Source organism: Scyliorhinus torazame, chromosome 3 (genome assembly GCF_047496885.1).
Source record: "Scyliorhinus torazame isolate Kashiwa2021f chromosome 3, sScyTor2.1, whole genome shotgun sequence".
Classification (NCBI taxonomy): Eukaryota; Metazoa; Chordata; class Chondrichthyes; order Carcharhiniformes; family Scyliorhinidae; genus Scyliorhinus; species Scyliorhinus torazame.
Window position 1 is genome coordinate 362,650,650 of NC_092709.1, and position 22,965 is coordinate 362,673,614.

Genomic DNA, 22,965 nt, shown 5'->3' on the forward strand with positions numbered 1-22,965 from the left:
GGGGTCGGTATGGGTTCCGGCGTGTGGATGGGGTCGGTATGGGTTCCGGCCTGTGGATGAGGGTCGGTATGGGTTCCGGCCTGTGGATGGGGGTCGGTATGGGTTCCGGCCTGTGGATGGGAGTCGGTATGGGTTCCGGCGTGTGGATGGGAGTCGGTATGGGTTCCGGCGTGTGGATGGGGGTCGGTATGGGTTCCGGCGTGTGGATGAGGGTCGGTATGGGTTCCGGCGTGTGGATGGGGGTCGGTATGGGTTCCGGCCTGTGGATGGCAGTCGGTATGGGTTCCGGCCTGTAGATGGGGGTTGGTATGGTTTCCGGTCTGTGGATGGGGGTCGTTGTGGGTTCCGGCCTGTGGATGGGAGTCGGTATGGGTTCCGGCGTGTGGATGGGGGTCGGTATGGGTTCCGGCCTGTGGATGGGAGTCGGTATGGGTTCCGGCGTGTGGATGGCGGTCGGTATGGGTTCCGGCGTGTGGATGGGGGTCGGTATGGGTTCCGGCGTGTGGATGGCGGTCGGTATGGGTTCCGGCCTGTGGATGGCGGTCGGTATGGGTTCCGGCGTGTGGATGGGGGTCGGTGTGGGTTCCGGCGTGTGGATGGGGGTCGGTATGGGTTCCGGCGTGTGGATGGCAGTCGGTATGGGTTCCGGCCTGTGGATGGGGGTCGGTATGGGTTCCCGCCTGTGGATGGGGGTCGGTATGGGTTCCGGCGTGTGGATGGCAGTCGGTATGGGTTCCGGCCAGTGAATGGGGGTCGGTATGGGTTCCGGCCTGTGGATGGGGTCGGTATGGGTTCCGGCCAGTGGATGGCGGTCGGTATGGGTTCCGGCCAGTGGATGGCGGTCGGGATGGGTTCCGGCGTGTGGATGAGGGTCGGTATGGGTTCCGGCCTGAGGATGGGGGTCGGTATGGGTTCCGGCGTGTGGATGGGGGTCGGTATGGGTTCCGGCCTGTGGATGGGGGTCGGTCTGGGTTCCGGCGTGTGGATGGGGTTCGGTATGGGTTCCGGCCTGTGGATGAGGGTCAGTATGGGTTCCGGCGTGTGGATGGGGGTCGGTATGGGTTCCGGCCTGTGGATGGGGGTCGGTATGGGTTCCGGCGTGTGGATAGGGGTCGGTATGGGTTCCGGCGTGTGGATGGGAGTCGGTATGGGTTCCGGCCTGTGGATGGGGGTCGGTATGGGTTCCGGCGTGTGGATGGGGGTCGGTATGGGTTCCGGCGTGTGGACGGGGGTCGGTCTGGGTTCCGGCGTGTGGATGGGGGTCGGTATGGGTTCCGGCCTGTGGATGGGGGTCGGTATGGGTTCCGGCCTGAGGATGGGAGTCGGTATGGGTTCGGGCCTGTGGATGAGGGTCGGTATGGGTTCCGGCGTGTGGATGGGGGTCGGTATGGGTTCCGGCCTGTGGATGGGGGTCGGTATGGGTTCCGGCCTGTGGATGAGGGTTGGTATGGGTTCCAGCCTGTGGATGGGGGTCGGTATGGGTTCCGGCCTGTGGATGAGGGTCGGTATGGGTTCCGGCGTGTGGATGGCGGTCGGTATGGGTTCCGGCGTGTGGATGGCAGTCGGTATGGGTTCCGGCCTGTGGATGGGGGTCGGTATGGGTTCCGGCCTGTGGATGGGGGTCGGTATGGGTTCCGGCCTGTGGATGGGGGTCGGTATGGGTTCCGGCCTGTGGATGGGGGTCGGTATGGGTTCCGGCCTGTGGATGGGGGTCGGTATGGGTTCCGGCCTGTGGATGGGGGTCGGTATGGGTTCCGGCCTGTGGATGGGGGTCGGTATGGGTTCCGGCCTGTGGATGGGGGTCGGTATGGGTTCCGGCCTGTGGATGAGGGTCGGTATGGGTTCCGGCGTGTGGATGGCGGTCGGTATGGGTTCCGGCGTGTGGATGGCAGTCGGTATGGGTTCCGGCCTGTGGATGGGGGTCGGCATGGGTTCCGGCGTGTGGATGGCAGTCGGTATGGGTTCCGGCCTGTGGATGGGGGTCGGTATGGGTTCCGGCGTGTGGATGGCGGTCGGTATGGGTTCCGGCGTGTGGATGGCAGTCGGTATGGGTTCCGGCGTGTGGATGGCAGTCGGTATGGGTTCCGGCCTCTGGATGAGGGTCGGTATGGGTTCCGGGGTGTGGATGAGGGTCGGTATGGGTTCCGGCGTGTGGATGGGGGTCAGTATGGGTTCCGGCCTGTGGATGGGGGTCGGTATGGGTTCCGGCCTGTGGATGGGGGTCGGTATGGGTTCCGGCGTGTGGATGGGGGTTGGTATGGGCTCCGGCGTGTGGATGGGAGTCGGTATGGGTTCCGGCCTGTGGATGGGGGTCGGTATGGGTTCCGGCGTGTGGATGGGGGTCGGTCTGGGTTCCGGCCTGTGGATGGGGGTCGGTATGGGTTCCGGCGTGTGGATGGGGGTCGGTATGGGTTCCGGCGTGTGGATGGGAGTCGGTATGGGTTCCGGCCTGTGGATGGGGGTCAGTATGGGTTCCGGCGTGTGGATGAGGGTCGGTATGGGTTCCGGCCTGTGGATGGGGGTCGGTATGGGTTCCGTCCTGTGAATGAGGGTCGGTATGGGTTCCGGCCTGTGGATGAGGGTCGGTATGGGTTCCGGCCTGTGGATGGGGGTCGGTCTGGGTTCCGGCCTGTGAATGAGGGTCGGTGTGGGTTCCGGCCTGTGGATGGGGGTCGGTATGGGTTCCGGCGTGTGGATGGGGATCGGTATGGGTTCCGGCGTGTGGACGGGGGTCGGTCTGGGTTCCGGCGTGTGGATGGGGGTCGGTATGAGTTCCGGCCTGTGGATGGCGGTCGGTATGGGTTCCGGCGTGTGGATGGGGGTCGGTATGGGTTCCGGCCTGTGGATGGGGGTCGGTATGGGTTCCGGCCTGTGGATGGGGGTCGGTATGGGTTCCGGCGTGTGGATGGGGGTCGGTATGGGTTCCGGCGTGTGGATGGGGGTCGGTATGGGTTCCGGCGTGTGGATGGGGGTCGGTATGGGTTCCGGCGTGTGGATGGGGGTCGGTATGGGTTCCGGAGTGTGGATGGGAGTCGGTATGGGTTCCGGCGTGTGGATGGCGGTCGGTATGGGTTCCGGCGTGTGGATGGCAGTCGGTATGGGTTCCGGCGTGTGGATGGCGGTCGGTATGGGTTCCGGCGTGTGGATGGCGGTCGGTATGGGTTCCGGCGTGTGGATGGCCGTCGGTATGGGTTCCGGCGTGTGGAAGGCGGTCGGTATGGGTTCCGGCGTGTGGATGGGGGTCGGTATGGGTTCCGGCGTGTGGATGGGGGTCGGTATGGGTTCCGGCGTGTGGATGGGGGTCGGTATGGGTTCCGGCGTGTGGATGGGGGTCGGTATGGGTTCCGGCGTGTGGATGGGGGTCGGTATGGGTTCCGGCGTGTGGATGGGGGTCGGTATGGGTTCCGGCGTGTGGATGTGGGTCGGTATGGGTTCCGGCGTGTGGATGTGGGTCGGTATGGGTTCCGGCGTGTGGATGGGGGTCGGTATGGGTTCCGGCGTGTGGATGGGAGTCGGTATGGGTTCCGGCGTGTGGATGGCGGTCGGTATGGGTTCCGGCGTGTGGATGTGGGTCGGTATGGGTTCCGGCGTGTGGATGTGGGTCGGTATGGGTTCCGGCGTGTGGATGGGGGTCGGTATGGGTTCCGGCGTGTGGATGGGAGTCGGTATGGGTTCCGGCGTGTGGATGGCGGTCGGTATGGGTTCCGGCGTGTGGATGGCAGTCGGTATGGGTTCCGGCGTGTGGATGGCGGTCGGTATGGGTTCCGGCGTGTGGATGGCGGTCGGTATGGGTTCCGGCGTGTGGATGGCCGTCGGTATGGGTTCCGGCGTGTGGAAGGCGGTCGGTATGGGTTCCGGCGTGTGGATGGCGGTCGGTATGGGTTCCGGCCTGTGGATGGCGGTCGGTATGGGTTCCGGCGTGTGGATGGCGGTCGGTATGGGTTCCGGCGTGTGGATGGGAGTCGGTATGGGTTCCGGCCTGTGGATGGGGGTCGGTATGGGTTCCGGCGTGTGGATGGGGGTCGGTATGGGTTCCGGCGTGTGGATGGGAGTCGGTATGGGTTCCGGCCTGTGGATGGGGGTCGGTATGGGTTCCGGCGTGTGGATGGGGGTCGGTATGGGTTCCGGCGTGTGGACGGGGCTCGGTCTGGGTTCCGGCGTGTGGATGGGGGTTGGTATGAGTTCCGGCCTGTGGATGGCGGTCGGTATGGGTTCCGGCGTGTGGATGGGGGTCGGTATGGGTTCCGGCCTGTGGATGGGGGTCGGTATGGGTTCCGGCGTGTGGATGGGAGTCGGTATGGGTTCCGGCCTGTGGATGGGGGTCGGTATCGGTTCCGGCGTGTGGATGGGGGTCGGTATGGGTTCCGGCCTGTGGATGGGGGTCGGTATGGGTTCCGGCGTGTGGATGGCGGTCGGTATGGGTTCCGGCGTGTGGATGGGGGTCGGTATGGGTTCCGTCCTGTGAATGAGGGTCGGTATGGGTTCCGGCCTGTGGATGAGGGTCGGTATGGGTTCCGGCCTGTGGATGGGGGTCGGTCTGGGTTCCGGCCTGTGAATGAGGGTCGGTATGGGTTCCGGCCTGTGGATGGGGGTCGGTATGGGTTCCGGCGTGTGGATGGGGGTCGGTATGGGTTCCGGCGTGTGGACGGGGGTCGGTCTGGGTTCCGGCGTGTGGATGGGGGTTGGTATGAGTTCCGGCCTGTGGATGGCGGTCGGTATGGGTTCCGGCGTGTGGATGGGGGTCGGTATGGGTTCCGGCCTGTGGATGGGGGTCGGTATGGGTTCCGGCGTGTGGATGGGAGTCGGTATGGGTTCCGGCCTGTGGATGGGGGTCGGTATCGGTTCCGGCGTGTGGATGTGGGTCGGTATGGGTTCCGGCCTGTGGATGGGGGTCGGTATGGGTTCCGGCGTGTGGATGGGGGTCGGTATGGGTTCCGGCGTGTGGATGGGGGTCGGTATGGGTTCCGGCGTGTGGATGGCGGTCGGTATGGGTCCCGGCGTGTGGATGGCGGTCGGTATGGGTCCCGGCGTGTGGATGGGGGTCGGTATGTGTTCCGGCGTGTGGATGGGGGTCGGTATGGGTCCCGGCGTGTGGATGGGGGTCGGTATGGGTTCCGGCCTGTGGATGGGGGTCGGTATGGGTCCCGGCGTGTGGATGGCGGTCGGTATGGGTTCCGGCGTGTGGATGGGGGTCGCTATGGGTTCCGGCGTGTGGATGGGGGTCGGTATGGGTTCCGGCGTGTGGATGGGGGTCGGTATGGGTTCCGGCGTGTGGATGGGAGTCGGTATGGGTTCCGGCCTGTAGATGGGGGTCGGTATGGGTTCCGGCGTGTGGATGGCGGTCGGTATGGGTTCCGGCGTGTGGATGGCAGTCGGTATGGGTTCCGGCGTGTGGATGGCGGTCGGTATGGGTTCCGGCGTGTGGATGGCGGTCGGTATGGGTTCCGGCGTGTGGATGGCCGTCGGTATGGGTTCCAGCGTGTGGAAGGCGGTCGGTATGGGTTCCGGCGTGTGGATGGCGGTCGGTATGGGTTCCGGCCTGTGGATGGCGGTCGGTATGGGTTCCGGCGTGTGGATGGCGGTCGGTATGGGTTCCGGCGTGTGGATGGCGGTCGGTATGGGTTCCGGCCTGTGGATGGGGGTCGGTATGGGTTCCGGCGTGTGGATGGGGGTCGGTATGGGTTCCGGCCTGTGGATGGGGGTCGGTATGGGTTCCGGCGTGTGGATGGGGGTCGGTATGGGTTCCGGCGTGTGGATGGGGGTCGGTATGGGTTCCGGCCTGTGGATGGGAGTCGGTATGGGTTCCGGCCTGTGGATGGGGGTCGGTATGGGTTCCGGCCTGTGGATGGGGGTCGGTATGGGTTCCGGCGTGTGGATGGGGTCGGTATGGGTTCCGGCCTGTGGATGAGGGTCGGTATGGGTTCCGGCCTGTGGATGGGGGTCGGTATGGGTTCCGGCCTGTGGATGGGAGTCGGTATGGGTTCCGGCGTGTGGATGGGAGTCGGTATGGGTTCCGGCGTGTGGATGGGGGTCGGTATGGGTTCCGGCGTGTGGATGAGGGTCGGTATGGGTTCCGGCGTGTGGATGGGGGTCGGTATGGGTTCCGGCCTGTGGATGGCAGTCGGTATGGGTTCCGGCCTGTAGATGGGGGTTGGTATGGTTTCCGGTCTGTGGATGGGGGTCGTTGTGGGTTCCGGCCTGTGGATGGGAGTCGGTATGGGTTCCGGCGTGTGGATGGGGGTCGGTATGGGTTCCGGCCTGTGGATGGGAGTCGGTATGGGTTCCGGCGTGTGGATGGCGGTCGGTATGGGTTCCGGCGTGTGGATGGGGGTCGGTATGGGTTCCGGCGTGTGGATGGCGGTCGGTATGGGTTCCGGCCTGTGGATGGCGGTCGGTATGGGTTCCGGCGTGTGGATGGGGGTCGGTGTGGGTTCCGGCGTGTGGATGGGGGTCGGTATGGGTTCCGGCGTGTGGATGGCAGTCGGTATGGGTTCCGGCCTGTGGATGGGGGTCGGTATGGGTTCCCGCCTGTGGATGGGGGTCGGTATGGGTTCCGGCGTGTGGATGGCAGTCGGTATGGGTTCCGGCCTGTGAATGGGGGTCGGTATGGGTTCCGGCCTGTGGATGGGGGTCGGTATGGGTTCCGGCCAGTGGATGGCGGTCGGTATGGGTTCCGGCCAGTGGATGGCGGTCGGTATGGGTTCCGGCGTGTGGATGGGATTCGGTATGGGTTCCGGCCTGTGGATGAGGGTCAGTATGGGTTCCGGCGTGTGGATGGGGGTCGGTATGGGTTCCGGCGTGTGGATGGGAGTCGGTATGGGTTCCGGCGTGTGGATGGCAGTCGGTATGGGTTCCGGCCTGTGGATGGGGGTCGGTATGGGTTCCGGCGTGTGGATGGCGGTCGGTATGGGTTCCGGCCTGTGGATGGCGGTCGGTATGGGTTCCGGCGTGTGGATGGGGGTCGGTGTGGGTTCCGGCGTGTGGATGGGGGTCGGTATGGGTTCCGGCGTGTGGATGGCAGTCGGTATGGGTTCCGGCCTGTGGATGGGGGTCGGTATGGGTTCCCGCCTGTGGATGGGGGTCGGTATGGGTTCCGGCGTGTGGATGGCAGTCGGTATGGGTTCCGGCCTGTGAATGGGGGTCGGTATGGGTTCCGGCCTGTGGATGGGGGTCGGTATGGGTTCCGGCCAGTGGATGGCGGTCGGTATGGGTTCCGGCCAGTGGATGGCGGTCGGTATGGGTTCCGGCGTGTGGATGGGATTCGGTATGGGTTCCGGCCTGTGGATGAGGGTCAGTATGGGTTCCGGCGTGTGGATGGGGGTCGGTATGGGTTCCGGCGTGTGGATGGGAGTCGGTATGGGTTCCGGCGTGTGGATGGCAGTCGGTATGGGTTCCGGCCTGTGGATGGGGGTCGGTATGGGTTCCCGCCTGTGGATGGGGGTCGGTATGGGTTCCGGCGTGTGGATGGCAGTCGGTATGGGTTCCGGCCTGTGAATGGGGGTCGGTATGGGTTCCGGCCTGTGGATGGGGGTCGGTATGGGTTCCGGCCAGTGGATGGCGGTCGGTATGGGTTCCGGCGTGTGGATGGCGGTCGGTATGGGTTCCGGCGTGTGGATGGGCGTTGGTATTTGATCCGGCCTGTGGATGGGGGTCGGTATGGGTTCCGGCGTGTGCATGGGGGTTGGTATGGGTTCCGGCGTGTGGATGGCGGTCGGTATGGGTTCCGGCGTGTGGATGAGGGTCGGTATGGGTTCCGACCTGCAAATGGGGGTCGCTATGGGTTCCGGCCTGTGGATGGTGGTCGGTATGGGTTCCGGCGTGTGGATGGGGGTCGGTATGGGTTCCGGCGTGTGGATGGGGGTCGGTATGGGTTCCGGCGTGTGGATGGGGGTCGGTATGGGTTCCGGCGTGTGGATGGGAGTCGGTATGGGTTCCGGCCTGTGGATGGGGGTCGGTATGGGTTCCGGCGTGTGGATGGCGGTCGGTATGGGTTCCGGCGTGTGGATGGCGGTCGGTATGGGTTCCGGCGTGTGGATGGCGGTCGGTATGGGTTCCGGCGTGTGGATGGCCGTCGGTATGGGTTCCGGCGTGTGGAAGGCGGTCGGTATGGGTTCCGGCGTGTGGATGGCGGTCGGTATGGGTTCCGGCCTGTGGATGGCGGTCGGTATGGTTTCCGGCGTGTGGATGGGGGTCGGTATGGGTTCCGGCCTGTGGAAGGCGGTCGGTATGGGTTCCGGCGTGTGGATGGGGGTCGGTATGGGTTCCGGCCTGTGGATGGCGGTCGGTATGGTTTCCGGCGTGTGGATGGGGGTCGGTATGGGTTCCGGCCTGTGGATGGCGGTCGGTATGGGTTCCGGCCTGTGGATAGGGGTCGGTATGGGTTCCGGCGTGTGGATGGGGGTCGGTATGGGTTCCGGCGTGTGGATGGGGGTCGGTATGGGTTCCGGCGTGTGGATGGGGGTCGGTATGGGTTCCGGCGTGTGGATGGCGGTCGGTATGGGTTCCGGCGTGTGGATGGGGTCGGTATGGGTTCCGGCGTGTGGATGGGGTCGGTATGGGTTCCGGCCTGTGGATGAGGGTCGGTATGGGTTCCGGCCTGTGGATGAGGGTCGGTATGGGATCCGGCCTGTGGATGGGGGTCGGTATGGGTTCCGGCGTGTGGATGGGGGTTGGTATGGGTTCCGGCCTGTGGATGGGGGTCGGTATGGGTTCCGGCGTGTGGATGGGGGTTGGTATGGGTTCCGGCCTGTGGATGGGGGTCGGTATGGGTTCCGGCGTGTGGATGGGGGTCGGTATGCGTTCCGGCGTGTGGATGGGCGGTCAGTATGGGTTCCGGCGTGTGGATGGCGGTCGGTATGGGTTCCGGCGTGTGGATGGGCGTTGGTATGGGTTCCGTCGTGTGGATGGGGGTCGGTATGTGTTCCGGCCTGTGGATGGGGGTCGGTATGTGTTCCGGCCTGTGGATGGCGGTCGGTATGGGTTCCGGCCTGTGGATGGGGGTCGTTGTGGGTTCCGGACTGTGGATGGGGGTCGGTATGGGTTCCGGCGTGTGGATGGCGGTCGGTATGGGTTCCGGCGTGTGGATGGGGGTCGGTATGGTTTCCGGCGTGTGGATGGGGGTCGGTATGGGTTCCGGCGTGTGGATGGCGGTCGGTATGAGTTCCGGCGTGTGGATGGCGGTCGGTATGGGTTCCGGCGTGTGGATGAGGGTCGGTATGGGTTCCGGCGTGTGGATGAGGGTCGGTATGGGTTCCGGCGTGTGGATGGGGGTCGGTATGGGTTCCGGCGTGTGGATGGGGGTCGGTATGGGTTCCGGCGTGTGGATGGGAGTCGGTATGGGTTCCGGCGTGTGGATGGGAGTCGGTATGGGTTCCGGCGTGTGGATGGTGGTCGGTATGGGTTCCGGCGTGTGGATGGGAGTCGGTATGGGTTCCTGCGTGTGGATAGGGGTCGGTATGGGTTCCGGCGTGTGGATGCGAGTCGGTATGGGTTCCGGCCTGTGGATGGGAGTCGGTATGGGTTCCGGCCTGTGGATGGGGGTTGGTATGGGTTCCGGCCTGTGGATGGGGGTCGGTATGGGTTCCGGCGTGTGGATGAGGGTCGGTATGGGTTCCGGCGTGTGGATGGGAGTCGGTATGGGTTCCGGCGTGTGGATGGGAGTCGGTATGGGTTCCGGCGTGTGGATGGTGGTCGGTATGGGTTCCGGCGTGTGGATAGGGGTCGGTATGGGTTCCGGCGTGTGGATGGGAGTCGGTATGGGTTCCGGCGTGTGGATGGGAGTCGGTATGGGTTCCGGCGTGTGGCTGGGGGTCGGTATGGGTTCCGGCGTGTGGATGGGGGTCGGTATGGGTTCCGGCGTGTGGATGGGAGTCGGTATGGTTTCCGGCGTGTGGATGGGGGTCGGTATGGGTTCCGGCGTGTGGAAGGCGGTCGGTATGGGTTCCGGCGTGTGGATGGGGGTCGGTATGGGTTCCGGCGTGTGGCTGGGGGTCGGTATGGGTTCCGGCGTGTGGATGGGGGTCGGTATGGGTTCCGGCGTGTGGATGGGGTTCGGTATGGGTTCCGGCGTGTGGATGGGAGTCGGTATGGGTTCCGGCGTGTGGATGGGAGTCGGTATGGGTTCCGGCGTGTGGATGGGGGTCGGTATGGGTTCCGGCGTGTGGATGGGAGTCGGTATGGGTTCCGGCGTGTGGCTGGGGGTCGGTATGGGTTCCGGCGTGTGGATGGGAGTCGGTATGGGTTCCGGCGTGTGGATGGGGGTCGGTATGGGTTCCGGCGTGTGGATGGGAGTCGGTATGGGTTCCGGCGTGTGGATGGCGGTCAGTATGGGTTCCGGCGTGTGGATGGGAGTCGGTATGGGTTCCGGCCTGTGGATGGGAGTTGGTATGGGTTCCGGCGTGTGGATGGCGGTCGGTATGGGTTCCGGCCTGTGGATGGGAGTTGGTATGGGTTCCGGCGTGTGGATGGGGGACGGTATGGGTTCCGGCGTGTGGATGGCGGTCGGTATGGGTTCCGGCCTGTGGATGGGAGTTGGTATGGGTTCCGGCGTGTGGATGGGGGACGGTATGGGTTCCGGCGTGTGGATGGGGGTCGGTATGGGTTCCGGCGTGTGGATGGGGGTCGGTATGGGTTCCGGCGTGTGGATGGGAGTCGGTATGGGTTCCGGCGTGTGGATGGGGGTCGGTATGGGTTCCGGCGTGTGGATGAGGGTCGGTATGGGTTCCGGCGTGTGGATGAGGGTCGGTATGGGTTCCGGCGTGTGGATGGGGGTCGGTATGGGTTCCGGCGTGTGGATGGGAGTCGGTATGGGTTCCGGCCTGTGGATGGGGGTTGGTATGGGTTCCGGCGTGTGGATGGGGGTCGGTATGGGATCCGGCGTGTGGATGGGAGTCGGTATGGGTTCCGGCGTGTGGATGGGGGACGGTATGGGTTCCGGCGTGTGGATGGGAGTCGGTATGGGTTCCGGCGTGTGGATGGGGGTCGGTATGGGTTCCGGCGTGTGGATGGCGGTCGGTATGGGTTCCGGCCTGTGGATGGGAGTTGGTATGGGTTCCGGCGTGTGGATGGGGGACGGTATGGGTTCCGGCGTGTGGATGGGGGTCGGTATGGGTTCCGGCGTGTGGATGGGGGTCGGTATGGGTTCCGGCGTGTGGATGGGAGTCGGTATGGGTTCCGGCGTGTGGATGGGAGTCGGTATGGGTTCCGGCGTGTGGATGACGGTCAGTATGGGTTCCGGCGTGTGGATGAGGGTCGGTATGGGTTCCGGCCTGTGGATGGGGGTCGGTATGGGTTCCGGCGTGTGGATGGCGGTCAGTATGGGTTCCGGCGTGTAATGGGGGTCGGGCCATCCTCCGGGTGTGCAGGGGCGTCAGGTTAAGGGTGTGTGGGACGGAGGTTCGTGCCAGGGGCCCAGTGCTGCCTACTCACCCAGGCCGCTCTGAGGAGGTTGTGCAGATTTTTGTGGCACAGCTGGCCGCTCTGAATGATGTTGCCCACGGCACTCATGGCTGTGCCACATGCGCCCAGTCACAGTGAACGGTTGGGCTGGCAGCCTCCCTCTGGAACCACGGTACAGAGTGAACCGCTCTCCTCCACGCCGCCGAGGAGAATCTCAAACTCTGCATCCGTGAAGCTTGGGGCTTCTTTCCTCGCTGTCATCTTGTTGGCTGGGATGGTGTGAGTGGGGGGGTGAAGTGTGTTCAGGCGGCTGCAGCTTGTCAGCCTCCTGAGAGTCAGTTGCTAAACAGGCGAGACTGGCACCGTTTCTCATCAGAATCGATGTGTTCCACATGGCGTCGTTGTTCACCCCTCAGCAGTAGTGAAATCGGTCCAGGTGTGACGTCGGTTTTGCTGTTGTGAAAATGCACAAATTCTGCATCGGCGTCAAAACCTAGGTCTGGATTCTCCGATTTTGAGGCTATGTCTGGAGGAAATGGCTAGTTTTGCAATGAAAACGTTGGCAGCCCCCCTGCACCGATGCTCCGTCCGGTAGCGGGGGGGCTAGAAGTGCGCTGCATAAAGCCCCCGGCTTTACCTGCGGATACGGATGGAGAATTGCAGGGTCCGTTGCCGTGCACGTGCACGGCGGCAAATTGCGGCGGCCACACCATACAGCATGGTGCCGGCCACACGGGGACCCAGCCTGCCAGATAGTGCCCCCCTGTAAACCCCTCGCCACCCACGGCAGTGTGGATGAGCAGAGAGACCTCGGTGTCCATGTACATAGATCCCTGAAAGTTGCCACCCAGGTTGAGAAGGTTGTTAAGAAGGCGTACGGTGTGTTAGCTTTTATTAGTAGAGGGATTGAGTTCCGGAGCCATGAGGTCATGTTGCAGCTGTACAAAACTCTGGTGCGGCCGCATTTGGAGTATTGCGTACAGTTCTGGTCACCGCATTATAGGAAGGATGGGGAAGCATTGGAAAGGGTACAGAGAAGATTTACCAGAATGTTGCCGGGTATGGAGGGAAGATCTTATGAGGAAAGGCTGAGGGACTTGAGGCTGTTTTCGTTAGAGAGAAGAAGGTTAAGAGATGACTTAATTGAGGCATACAAGATGATCAGAGGATTGGATAGGATGGACAGTGATGGCCTTTTACCTCAGATGGTGATGTCTAGCACGAGGGGACATAGCTTTAAATTGAGGGGAGATAGATATAGGACAGATGTCAGAGGTAGGTTCTTTACTCAGAGAGTATTAAGGGCGTGGAATGCCCTGCCTGCAACAGTAGTGAACTCGCCAACACTAAGGACATTCAAATGGTCATTGGATAGACATATGGACAATAAGGGAATAGTGTAGATGGGCTTCAGAGTGGTTTCACAGGTCGGCGCAACATCGAGGGCCGAAGGGCCTGTACTGCGCTGTAATGTTCTAGGTTCTACCAATCTGCAGCCACAACACGAGGTTACCGAAAACTGTGAGGGCATGCGACCAATACCGTTGGGAAGCCGGTCCATTGGGGGCGGAGCATCAGGGGAGGGCCTCGGGTAACGTCCTGAGGCCGTCCCAATGGTGTGCGACATACTCAGCGATTCCGCTGTTTTTGATGGGGCGGAGCATCCGAAAAACCGCCCCTAATTTCCGCGTAAATATAGATTCTCCGGCCAATCGCCGAACACGATTTTGGCGTCAGCAATCGGAGAATCCCGCCCCAAAGTCTCCGAAAGACAGAATCCTGCCCATTGTAAGGTTTTCGGGCAATTCGGCCTTTTCGGACTGCCCAAGGATAAAACCCAGAGACTGTAAACTGACTTTTCAGCCAAGAGAACGTAACCAGATTTCCCAGCAGGCTTGATCCGCTGAGCTGAGTAGGGGCATAGGTATTTACAAACCCCCCCCCTAGGAGCTACAAGGAAGAAGGAGCCAGACAACGAGATAAGATTAACACACAGACAAAGGGGCACGGGAATACACAGGGGGCCTGCCTGCAAGCAGGACAATGGGATGGTCATAGCCCCATGCAGATGTAAATGACTTGGCCTCCACCAGAGTAGAATCCAATTAACACCCCATCAACATAGCAAGGTGAGAATAGCAGCCATCTCCGGAGCAGCTGGAAGACTGAAAATCTTCACAAGAGAGCTTAACCTTGTTATCCCAAAAAGCAGACTGTCTGGGCTCAGTATATTGCGCTGGAAAAGCCCCTTGAAGATAAACGGTAGAAAAAACCAAGTTGGAGGCGGACCTGGGGGAGGTACTCCAAGCTTGACAGAAGCCACCGGCAGGAACTCACTGGGAGGAGGGGGCGGAGTCGGCGCTAAATTCAAATCGCGGCAGGTCTGCCTGGCTGGAAGGAGCGGACCTGCGAGGAAAACCCGGAAGCGAACAGCTCTGACCGGCTCAAAGGGGGCGGGACCAGCGGGAACTTGAAACTTGGACTGATACAACGCAAAGGAGGAGGAAAACCCGGAAGTCGACAGCTCTGACCGGCTCAAAGGGGGCGGGACCAGCGGGAACTTTAAACCTTACCAATTCAATGCAAAAGGGGCTGGCCGAACACAGGAAAGGGCCAGGTAAAACGGATATAAAAGGGGCTGTGTTTCGATTGAGGAGCTCTTGGCTTGACCTCTCCAGCTCTTGGCTTGACCTCTCCACCTTCGACTTGACCTCTCGCAGCCTGTGACCGTAAGTACCCTGCAGCAGCTTGCGAAACTCCCTTGACTTTGATAGTGGTTGAGGCTCTGGGGAAGGGGACTTGATTTGTGTTCTGTGTCATTGCTAAAACTGTGTAACAATAAGATTTTTCGTTGTGTCCGTTATAGTACTTTCTGAATAGACTTAGTTTGTGTTAGAGTTTAAGATTTTATTATAATTTCTTCTGTTTGATGATTTTGACCTGGGTTTTGCAATAAACCTTGATTTGCTGATAATTGGAGTCGTTTAAATTCTTCAATCTCTCACCAGCGATCTCTGACCAAGTCATTGTTAAGATATTCCTCACCTTAATTCCGGGTTCAAGAATCTAGGGTCATCTTGAGCGATTCACTCAGGACAGGCTGCTGGTTAGGTAATAAACAGCAGTGTCCTATTCTCTCTCTTGGGAAAGCTACTCCAGCGAAGTAGGAACCGGGTGGGTGTTGCACCACCGGCAAGAGAGAGAATCACCTGGGCATTGGTAGGGGTCTGGATATCTGTGTGATATAAGCCTCAGGCTTCCGGTTAGGGATAAACGGCAGGCTTGATTCAGTGCTCTCTTCCGTGGAGGTGTCCCAGTGCGGCATCCCCTGGCCTCTGAAGTTTCAGTGCCAGCTGGAGAGAGACACACACAGATACTCAAACCCCAGATATCGGCCCAGTAGTGGAGTAGCAGAGATGGCACCCTCTACGATTCCGCTGTTTTTGATGGGGCGGAGCATCCGAAAAACCGCCCCTAATTTCCGCGTAAATATAGATTCTCCGGCCAATCGCCGAACACGATTTTGGCGTCAGCAATCGGAGAATCCCGCCCCAAAGTCTCCGAAAGACAGAATCCTGCCCATTAAGTTTTACTTACAAATTTGGTGCCTGTAAGTTATTGGAGCAGTAAAGGGTCAAAGATCTCTGGAAAATATTAAAATTATTGATTAGTTGACTTGTGTTGGGATTCTGGGCCAGTGTGGCTGGAATTGACCGTGCACTAGCCCACAGTGTCGGAACATCAATTCAACATTTACATAAAGCCTCTGTTCCATGGGAAAAAAATGTCCATCACAATATTAAATATTCAAAGTTAGTGTTGGTTACAAGACATATTTGTCTTTTCCTTACCCCAGGTTTCCCGCAGTCACACTCCTCGCCTTTCGACACATAAAAGTCTCCGCACTCCAAGCCTCCAACCAGCTTGTTAAGATCCGGTCGGTTATAAAGGCACATCCCGAGACCAACCTTGAATTGGTCCACCAGGTCAGCTCGGCTGCAACGACTGAAGACTGATGGTAAATATAGGCTGTAGAAACAAACATACAGGATGTCAAAGGGGCAAGGAGAAAACAGGAGAGCAAACAAACCTGAGAGAGAAATGTCGGGGCTCTGGAACCAAGACTGGGGAGAGGGTTGAGATATGTTGGGCGTTCAGAAAAGCAGCACAGATACGACCAGCTGAACGGCTTCCTTCTGTGATGGAACTACTCAACATGACTTTCCCAGATTCCTGTCCTTTTCGTTTGACAAGTAAGTCTTCTTGGGACCCTTTTTATTCTGTTTATTGTGGAGATCTGCTTTCTACAGTTACCGTCCTGCCTGCTCTGGCAGTTTTAGTGGAGTGGTCGTATCCACTGCAATTAAGAAAACTGCAATCTGTTTGTCCTGCCTCTGTGGGTCCCCTTTGCACGGTAACAGCCTTCTTTTTTTCCACTTTATTTCCCAGAACCACTATCTCCTTGATAACCAGCCCTCCACTTCAAGGGTTATAACACAACATTAAAATTCAGGTATCAAACAAACCTTAATTTTTCAGCCCTTCCCACTGGCTTGTGGTCCAGCTGACGGTGACCCCCTGCGGCAGTTTCCCCAGTGAAGTAGAAATAGGCCACTCGATTCCTTAATTCTTTTTCACCATTCAATATGGTCATAACTGATCTGACAGTAGCTTCAAACCCATATGCCTACCTCCACCCCATAATCTTTCACCCCTTGCAAATCAAAAATCTATCTCGCTCTGCCTTAAAATTATTCAAAGGATCTGCTTCACTGCCTTTTGAGGAAAAATATTCCAGAGGCTCATGACCCTGAGAGAAACAATTTCTTCCCATCTCTGTCTTAAACCCCTTATTTGTATGCCGTAACCCCTGGTTCGAGATTGTCTGACAAGAGGAAATATCCTCTCCACACTCTTAGGATATTAAGGTTTTGATCATGTCATGTCTTACCTCCCCAAACATTACTCATAAGACATTCCTGGTATTGGTCTAGTAAACCTTATCTGAACTGCATCTAACTCATTAACAGATTTCCTTGCATTAGGAGACCACTACTGTACACAATACTCCAGATGTGGGACTCTGACATCGCTCACCATTTAGATAAAAAGCTTCTATTTTACTCTTCCTGCCAAAATGGAGAATTTCACATTGTGCACATTTTACTCCATTTGCCAGATTTTTGCCAACTCACTTCACCGATCTATATCCCTTTGAGACCTCCTTGCATCCTCGTCACAATTTGCTTTCCTAACTATCTTCGTGTCGTCAGCAGATTTAGCAACCGTATCTTGAGTCGCTTCTTCCAAGTTATTTATATAAATTGTGAAAGAGTTGAGGCCCCAGCATTAATCTTTTTAGCATACCACCCACCACATCCAGCCAATCAGAAAAAGACCCGGCATGGTGGCACAGTGGTTAGCACTACTGCTCACAGGGTTCAATTCCAACCTTGGAGGACGGTATGGATTTGTATGTTCTCCCCATGTGTGCGTGGGTTTCCTCTGGGTGCTCCGGTTTTCTTCCACAGTCCAAAGATGTGCAGATTAGGTGGATTGGCCAAGCTAAATTGACCCTTAATGTCCAACGGCTATCTGCGATTACTGAGTTATGAGCACAAGAACACAGTGGTCAGCACTGTTGCTTCACAGCGCCAGGGTCCCAGGTTCGATTCCAGCTTGGGTCACTGTCTGTGCGGAGTCTGCACGTCCTCCCCGTGTCTGCGTGGGTTTCCTCCGGGTGCTCCCGTTTCCTCCCACAGTCCAAAGATGTGCAGGTTAGGTGGATTGGCCATGATAAATTGCCCTTATGTCCAAAAGGCTAAGTTGGGTTACTGGGATACGGGGATAGGGTGGAAGTGTGGGCTTGGGTGAGGTGCTCTTTCCAAGGGCCGGTGCAGACTCGATGGGCCGAATGGCCTCCTTCTGCACCGTAAAGTCTATGATTCTATTGTTCTTAAAAGAGGGGATGTGCTTTCTTGGTTGTGGCATTGACCTGGGTGGACCAGGTCATGTTGGTGATGTGTACCCCTAGGAATTTGAAGCTGTCAACTATCTCCACCTCGGCCCTGTTGACACAGACAGGGGTGTGTATGATACTTTGCTTCCTGAACTCAATGACCAGCTCTTTAGTTTTGTTAACATTTAGGGAGAGATTGTTGTCATTGCACCTCTCCACTAAGCTCCCTATCTCCCTCCTGTACTCTGACTCATTGTTGTTCGAGATCCGACCCACTACGGTCGTGTCATCAGCAAATCTGGAGATGGAGTTGGAGCCAAATTTTGCCACACAGTCGTGTGTGTATAGGGAGTATAGTAGGGGGCTAAATACACAGCCTTGCGGGGCCCCAGTATTGAGGACTTTCAAAGAAGAGGTATTGTTCTTTTTCCTTATTGATTGTGGTCGATGTCAGGAAGTCGAGGATCCAGTTGCAGAGGGAGGAGCCAAGTCCTAGGCTTTGGAGCTTTGATATGAGCTTGGCTGGGATTATGGTGTTGAAGGCGGAGCTGTAGTCAATAAATAGGAGTCTGATGTAGGAGCCTTGTTGTCGAGATGCTCCAGGGTATGAGTGTAGGGCCAGGGATATGGCGTCTGCTGTGGACCGGTCATGGCGGCATGCAAATTGTAGTGGATCTAGGCGTTCTGGGAGTATGGAGGTGATGTGTCTCATGACCAACCTCTCGAAGAACTTCATAATGATCGATGTCAGTGCCACCGGATGGTAATTGTTGAGGCACGCTGCCTGGTTCTTCTTTGGCACTGGTATGATGGTGGTCTTCTTGAAGCAGGTGGGATATGGAATGCTTTGTCACAAGCAGTCATCCACACTCCTGGATTCAAAAAGATACTGGAGGAATACTTCAGAAAACCAATAGAAAGGGTCTGGGCAGAAAGTAGCCGAGTGGGACTGTATAAAATTAACAAATAGGAGGCAAGAAAGACTGAAGGTGGTAAATCTCAGATGCGATTGTGGTAAAACCTCTTGTATCACAACAATGTTGGAGAATGAGACAGTCCGTCAGATATTCAATATGTGACCACACAAAGCAGGGTCTGCAGCAAACGGCAGTCCCAGACTTCACACCTTCAGGAATCGTGGACAGATATCTGCAAGTTTCCACCCAATCCAGCCTGGGATTCCCTCCCAGTGAATGCTGTCCCTTGCTCCGAGCACAGGAAAAATACCCTCAAAATATTCTCAGCAATAAACACAGCTCAGTGATGAATGCAGTATTTTAATTTAAAATGAGATTTATTATCATTACATAAGTATGTCACAATGTTTAACGTTTATATCAATCATTACATTTCGTAACTTGATAGTTCAGAACTTGAGCATTGCTGAAAAAAGAAACATGCTGTCAAAGCTTCCCTTCTTGCACTTATCAGGACAAGGAAACCAAATATAAAAGGAACAACTTCATGAGAAGAGTGTGCTGATTGGTTGGCAAGAGCACTCTGATTGGTAGAGATGCTCCAGAGGACATTTGAATGCCAAGTAAAAACAGAAAATGCTGGAAAAATCTCAGCAGCTCTGGCAGCATCTCTGATAAGAGCATAAAAAGGTTAATATTTCAATTCCATGTCACTGTTCTTCAGGGATAAAAAGAGCGAGGAATGCAATCAATTTTATATTCATTACAAGTCCACTGGCTCACATCTGTCTTGTCTATAGTTCCTCACACACTGCTTCCAGTAAGAACTCCATCCCATTCTCCAGGTTTCTCTGCCTCCGTCCCATCTGTTCTAATGATGCTACCTTCCAAAATGGTGAAACTGACAGGCCTTCCTTCATCCTGAACTAAAGATTCCCCCAATTGTGGTTGACGGCGTTCTCAACCGTGTCTGACACATCTCCTGGTCCTCTACTCTCACAACATCCCCTTTCTCCCAGACCCATAATAGGGGTCTCGCATGTACTCACCTATCACGCCACCAGCCTCTGTATTCAAATAATCATCCTCCACCAATCCTGTCAACTCCAGCATGCTGCTTACCACGAGACCCACCCCCTCACCATCGACACAGCTCCCCCCGCTCCACAACAGCCTTCCACAGGAGCATTCCCCCCCATGACGCCTTGCTTCACTTTCCAGATCACCCCCAAGTCCTCATCGCCTTCCCATGCAATTACCCCTTTATCTCCACCCGCCTCACTGCCCAAGGCCCCAAACACCTTTTTCAGATTTTCACTTTGTCAGGAACCTGGGGCGTCATTCTCCGCCGGCGGGAGTCTCCGTTTTGCCGGCGCCCGGGGGTTTCCCGACGGCGTAGGGCTGCCCCACAATGGGAAACCCCATTGACCGGCCGGTGTAACAGAGCATCCCGCCGGCGGGTCGGGGCAGAAATGTGGCGGGGCGGGATGGAGAATTTCGCTGCTCATCTTTAAACCTTACTTTCCCATTTATGTTCTGTCATGCAGGATTCCACAATATTGCAGACTTTGGATTTAAACTAAAACACCCCCGATACAAGGTGCTATTTGGACTTGTCCAAGGATTCCCCTCAGTGCAGTGTGCTATGTGACATAGTCCAGTGATGTCACATTTTGATGGACTTGGCTAACAGCCAATCGGCTCCTCTGGTATCCTGGGACTTGCTGATTCGATTCTGATTGCTTGAAGGAGTTCCAGAACATTCTGACAAAGAAGGCAAACTCCATTTTGGGGCTGTTTTGTTGAAGTCCAGGGGAGAGCAAGTGGGGATTCTCCCCATCAGCTAAGGCTGGTGTTTAACGGCTGATTAAAGAACAAAGAACAACAAAGAACAAAGAAATGTACAGCACAGGAACAGGCCCTTCGGCCCTCCAAGCCCGTGCCGACCATGCTGCCCGACTAAACTACAATCTTCTACACTTCCTGGGTCCGTATCCTTCTATTCCCATCCTATTCATATATTTGTCAAGATGCCCCTTAAATGTCCCTATCGTCCCTGCTTCCAGTACCTCCTCCGGTAGTGAGTTCCAGGCACCCACTACCCTCTGCGTAAAAAACTTGCCTCGTACATCTACTCTAAACCTTGCCCCTCTCACCTTAAACCTATGCCCCCTAGTAATTGACCCCTCTACCCTGGGGAAAAGCCTCTGACTATCCACGCTGTCTATGCCCCTCATAATTTTGTATACCTCTATCAAGTCTCCCCTCAACCTCCTTCGTTCCAGTGAGAACAAACCGAGTTATTCAACCGCTCCTCATAGCTAATGCCCTCCATACCAGGCAACATTCTGGTAAATCTCTTCTGCACCCTCTCTAAAGCTTCCACATCCTTCTGGTAGTGTGGCGACCAGAATTGAACACTATACTCCAAGTGTGGCCTAACTAAGGTTCTATAAAGCTGCAACATGACTTGCCAATTCTTATACTCAATGCCCCGGCCAATGAAGGCAAGCATGCCGTATGCCTTCTTGACTACCTTCTCCACCTGTGTTGCCCCTTTCAATGACCTGTGGACCTGTACTCCTAGATCTCTTTGACTTTCAATACTCTTGAGGGTTCTACCATTCACTGTATATTCCCTACCTGCATTAGACCTTCCAAAATGCATTACCTCACATTTGTCCGGATTAAACTCCATCTGCCATCTCTCCGCCCAAGTCTCCAGACAATCTAAATCCTGCTGTATCCTCCGACAGTCCTCATCACTATCCGACTACAAGCAGAAGGCACACGGCTGATTGCTCTCTCCTGAGACCTCTACAGGCCTGGAAGGAAAACCCTTTATACTTTCTCTCTACGCTGCAGCCAAAAAACCTGCACAAAGGCCAGATAAGCATTCAAGAGGTGGAGTGAATGGGAAACCCTCTTTTAAATTCTCAGGCAGATAATTTTAAGATTGTCTTAGTGAGACTAAGGCCAATCTAATAGAGGCCAGTCAAGTGAAAGTGACTCCCCAGAGCACATTCTACAGCCTGCAGGTTCTAATTGAAGTCAGAGACTAGAGGGTCCCATCCAATCCGTAGATTTTAACACTTTGTGTCCTGACAAGCTTGCCCCGTACAAAGACCACAACCTCAGCAACGAAGATACTCATATCTCACGCCCTTTTAATCCCTGTTATTTTGACCCTTCCCTACCCACTGGGCATCTGTCTTGTGTGTGTGTGTGGGTGGAGGGTGGGATGGTGGTTGGGGATTAGCAGTAGATTAGCAGACCGTTGTTCTCTTATCACCATTCCATGTTTAATTCATCTCTTATAAATAAACAATTCTTTTGTGTTTTACTGACAAATCTGGAGCCTATAAGTCATTGGAACAGTCGAGGGCCAAAAATCCCACAAACGTCGCACAAATTATTGGTCAATTCACTTATGTTGGGACTATGGGGACTGTGGGGCTGAAATTGACCATGTACTCACCCAGGCTGTCGTAACAAGTTGCACCTTCTTCAATTTGGTCTATTGTATTTGCTGTTGTCAGTCTGGTCTGCTCTACATTGGGGACACCAAACATAGACAGGGTGACAGCTGAGTGCACCTTCACTCTGTCAACAGACATGACCCTGACCATCCTGGCACTGGCCATTTCAAATCACCACCTTGCTCTGATGCCCAAATGTATGTTCTTGGCCTTCTGCAACGTTCTAGTGAAGCCAAAAGCAAACTGGAGGAACAGCTCCTCATCTTCCAATTCAGCACTTTGCAACATTCTGAACTTGGCAACTTTCTGAGTTCAACAAGTTCAGTCCATGAACTTTCCAATTCGACCCTCCCACCCCTGCCAACCGAGCCATCTGCCACATGTTCTTCTGGCTGCCATCAGTCACAGAGTGCTGGCCCCTGCTCTGCTATTAATGTGTTATGTTATCTTACATTTATGTCACTTCTTCAATATTTAACACTACACAAACATTCCTTTAGACTTGCACTTCACGACTGCTTTGGCAAATCTCTATCGAGCTCCCACCTATCCCAGACCTTCTATTTAGATCCACCTTCTCCAGCTCCTCTTAAACATAAAATCCATCACATTTCGCCCACTTTAGCTCTGAGGAAGAGTCAGATGGACTCAAACTGTTGGGTTGAATTCTCACAGACGGGCCTGAGTCCCGTGGTGGGGCAGGGAGAGGAGGTATTTCCCACTGTGGAAGACACCAGGAATGGCACAGTGGCACAGTGGTTAACACTGTTGCCTCACAGCTCCAGGGTCCCAGGTTCAATTCCGCCTCGGGTGACTGTCTTTGTGGAGTTTGTACGTTCACCCCGTGTGTGCGTGGGTTTCCTCCGGTTGCTCCGGTTTCCTCCCACAGTCCAAAGATGTGCAGGTTAGGTGGATTGGCCATGATAAATTCCCTTAGTGCCCTTTTGGAAGGGCTAATGCAGGTAGGGAATATACAGTGAATGGTAGAACCCTCAAGAGTATTGAAAGTCAAAGAGATCTAGGAGTACAGGTCCACAGGTCATTGAAAGGGGCAACACAGGTGGAGAAGGTAGTCAAGAAGGCATACGGCATGCTTGCCTTCATTGGACGGGGCATTGAGTATAAGAATTGGCAAGTCATGTTGCAGCTGTATAGAACCTTAGTTCGGCCACACTTGGAGTATAGTGTTCAATTCTGGTCGCCACACTACCAG

General features: G+C 56.7%; 1 protein-coding gene across 2 annotated transcripts in view; it reads right to left on the reverse strand.

The window, feature by feature from the left end:
* LOC140409647 (disintegrin and metalloproteinase domain-containing protein 12-like) overlaps positions 1 to 22,965 on the reverse strand; it is a 1,449,600-nt gene that overhangs the window by 1,059,356 nt on the left and 367,279 nt on the right. For both annotated transcript variants that reach the window (XM_072497981.1, XM_072497982.1), the window contains exon 12: positions 15,249 to 15,426. In XM_072497981.1, coding sequence (XP_072354082.1) covers positions 15,249 to 15,426 — 178 coding nt within the window. The remainder of the gene's footprint in view (positions 1 to 15,248; positions 15,427 to 22,965) is intronic.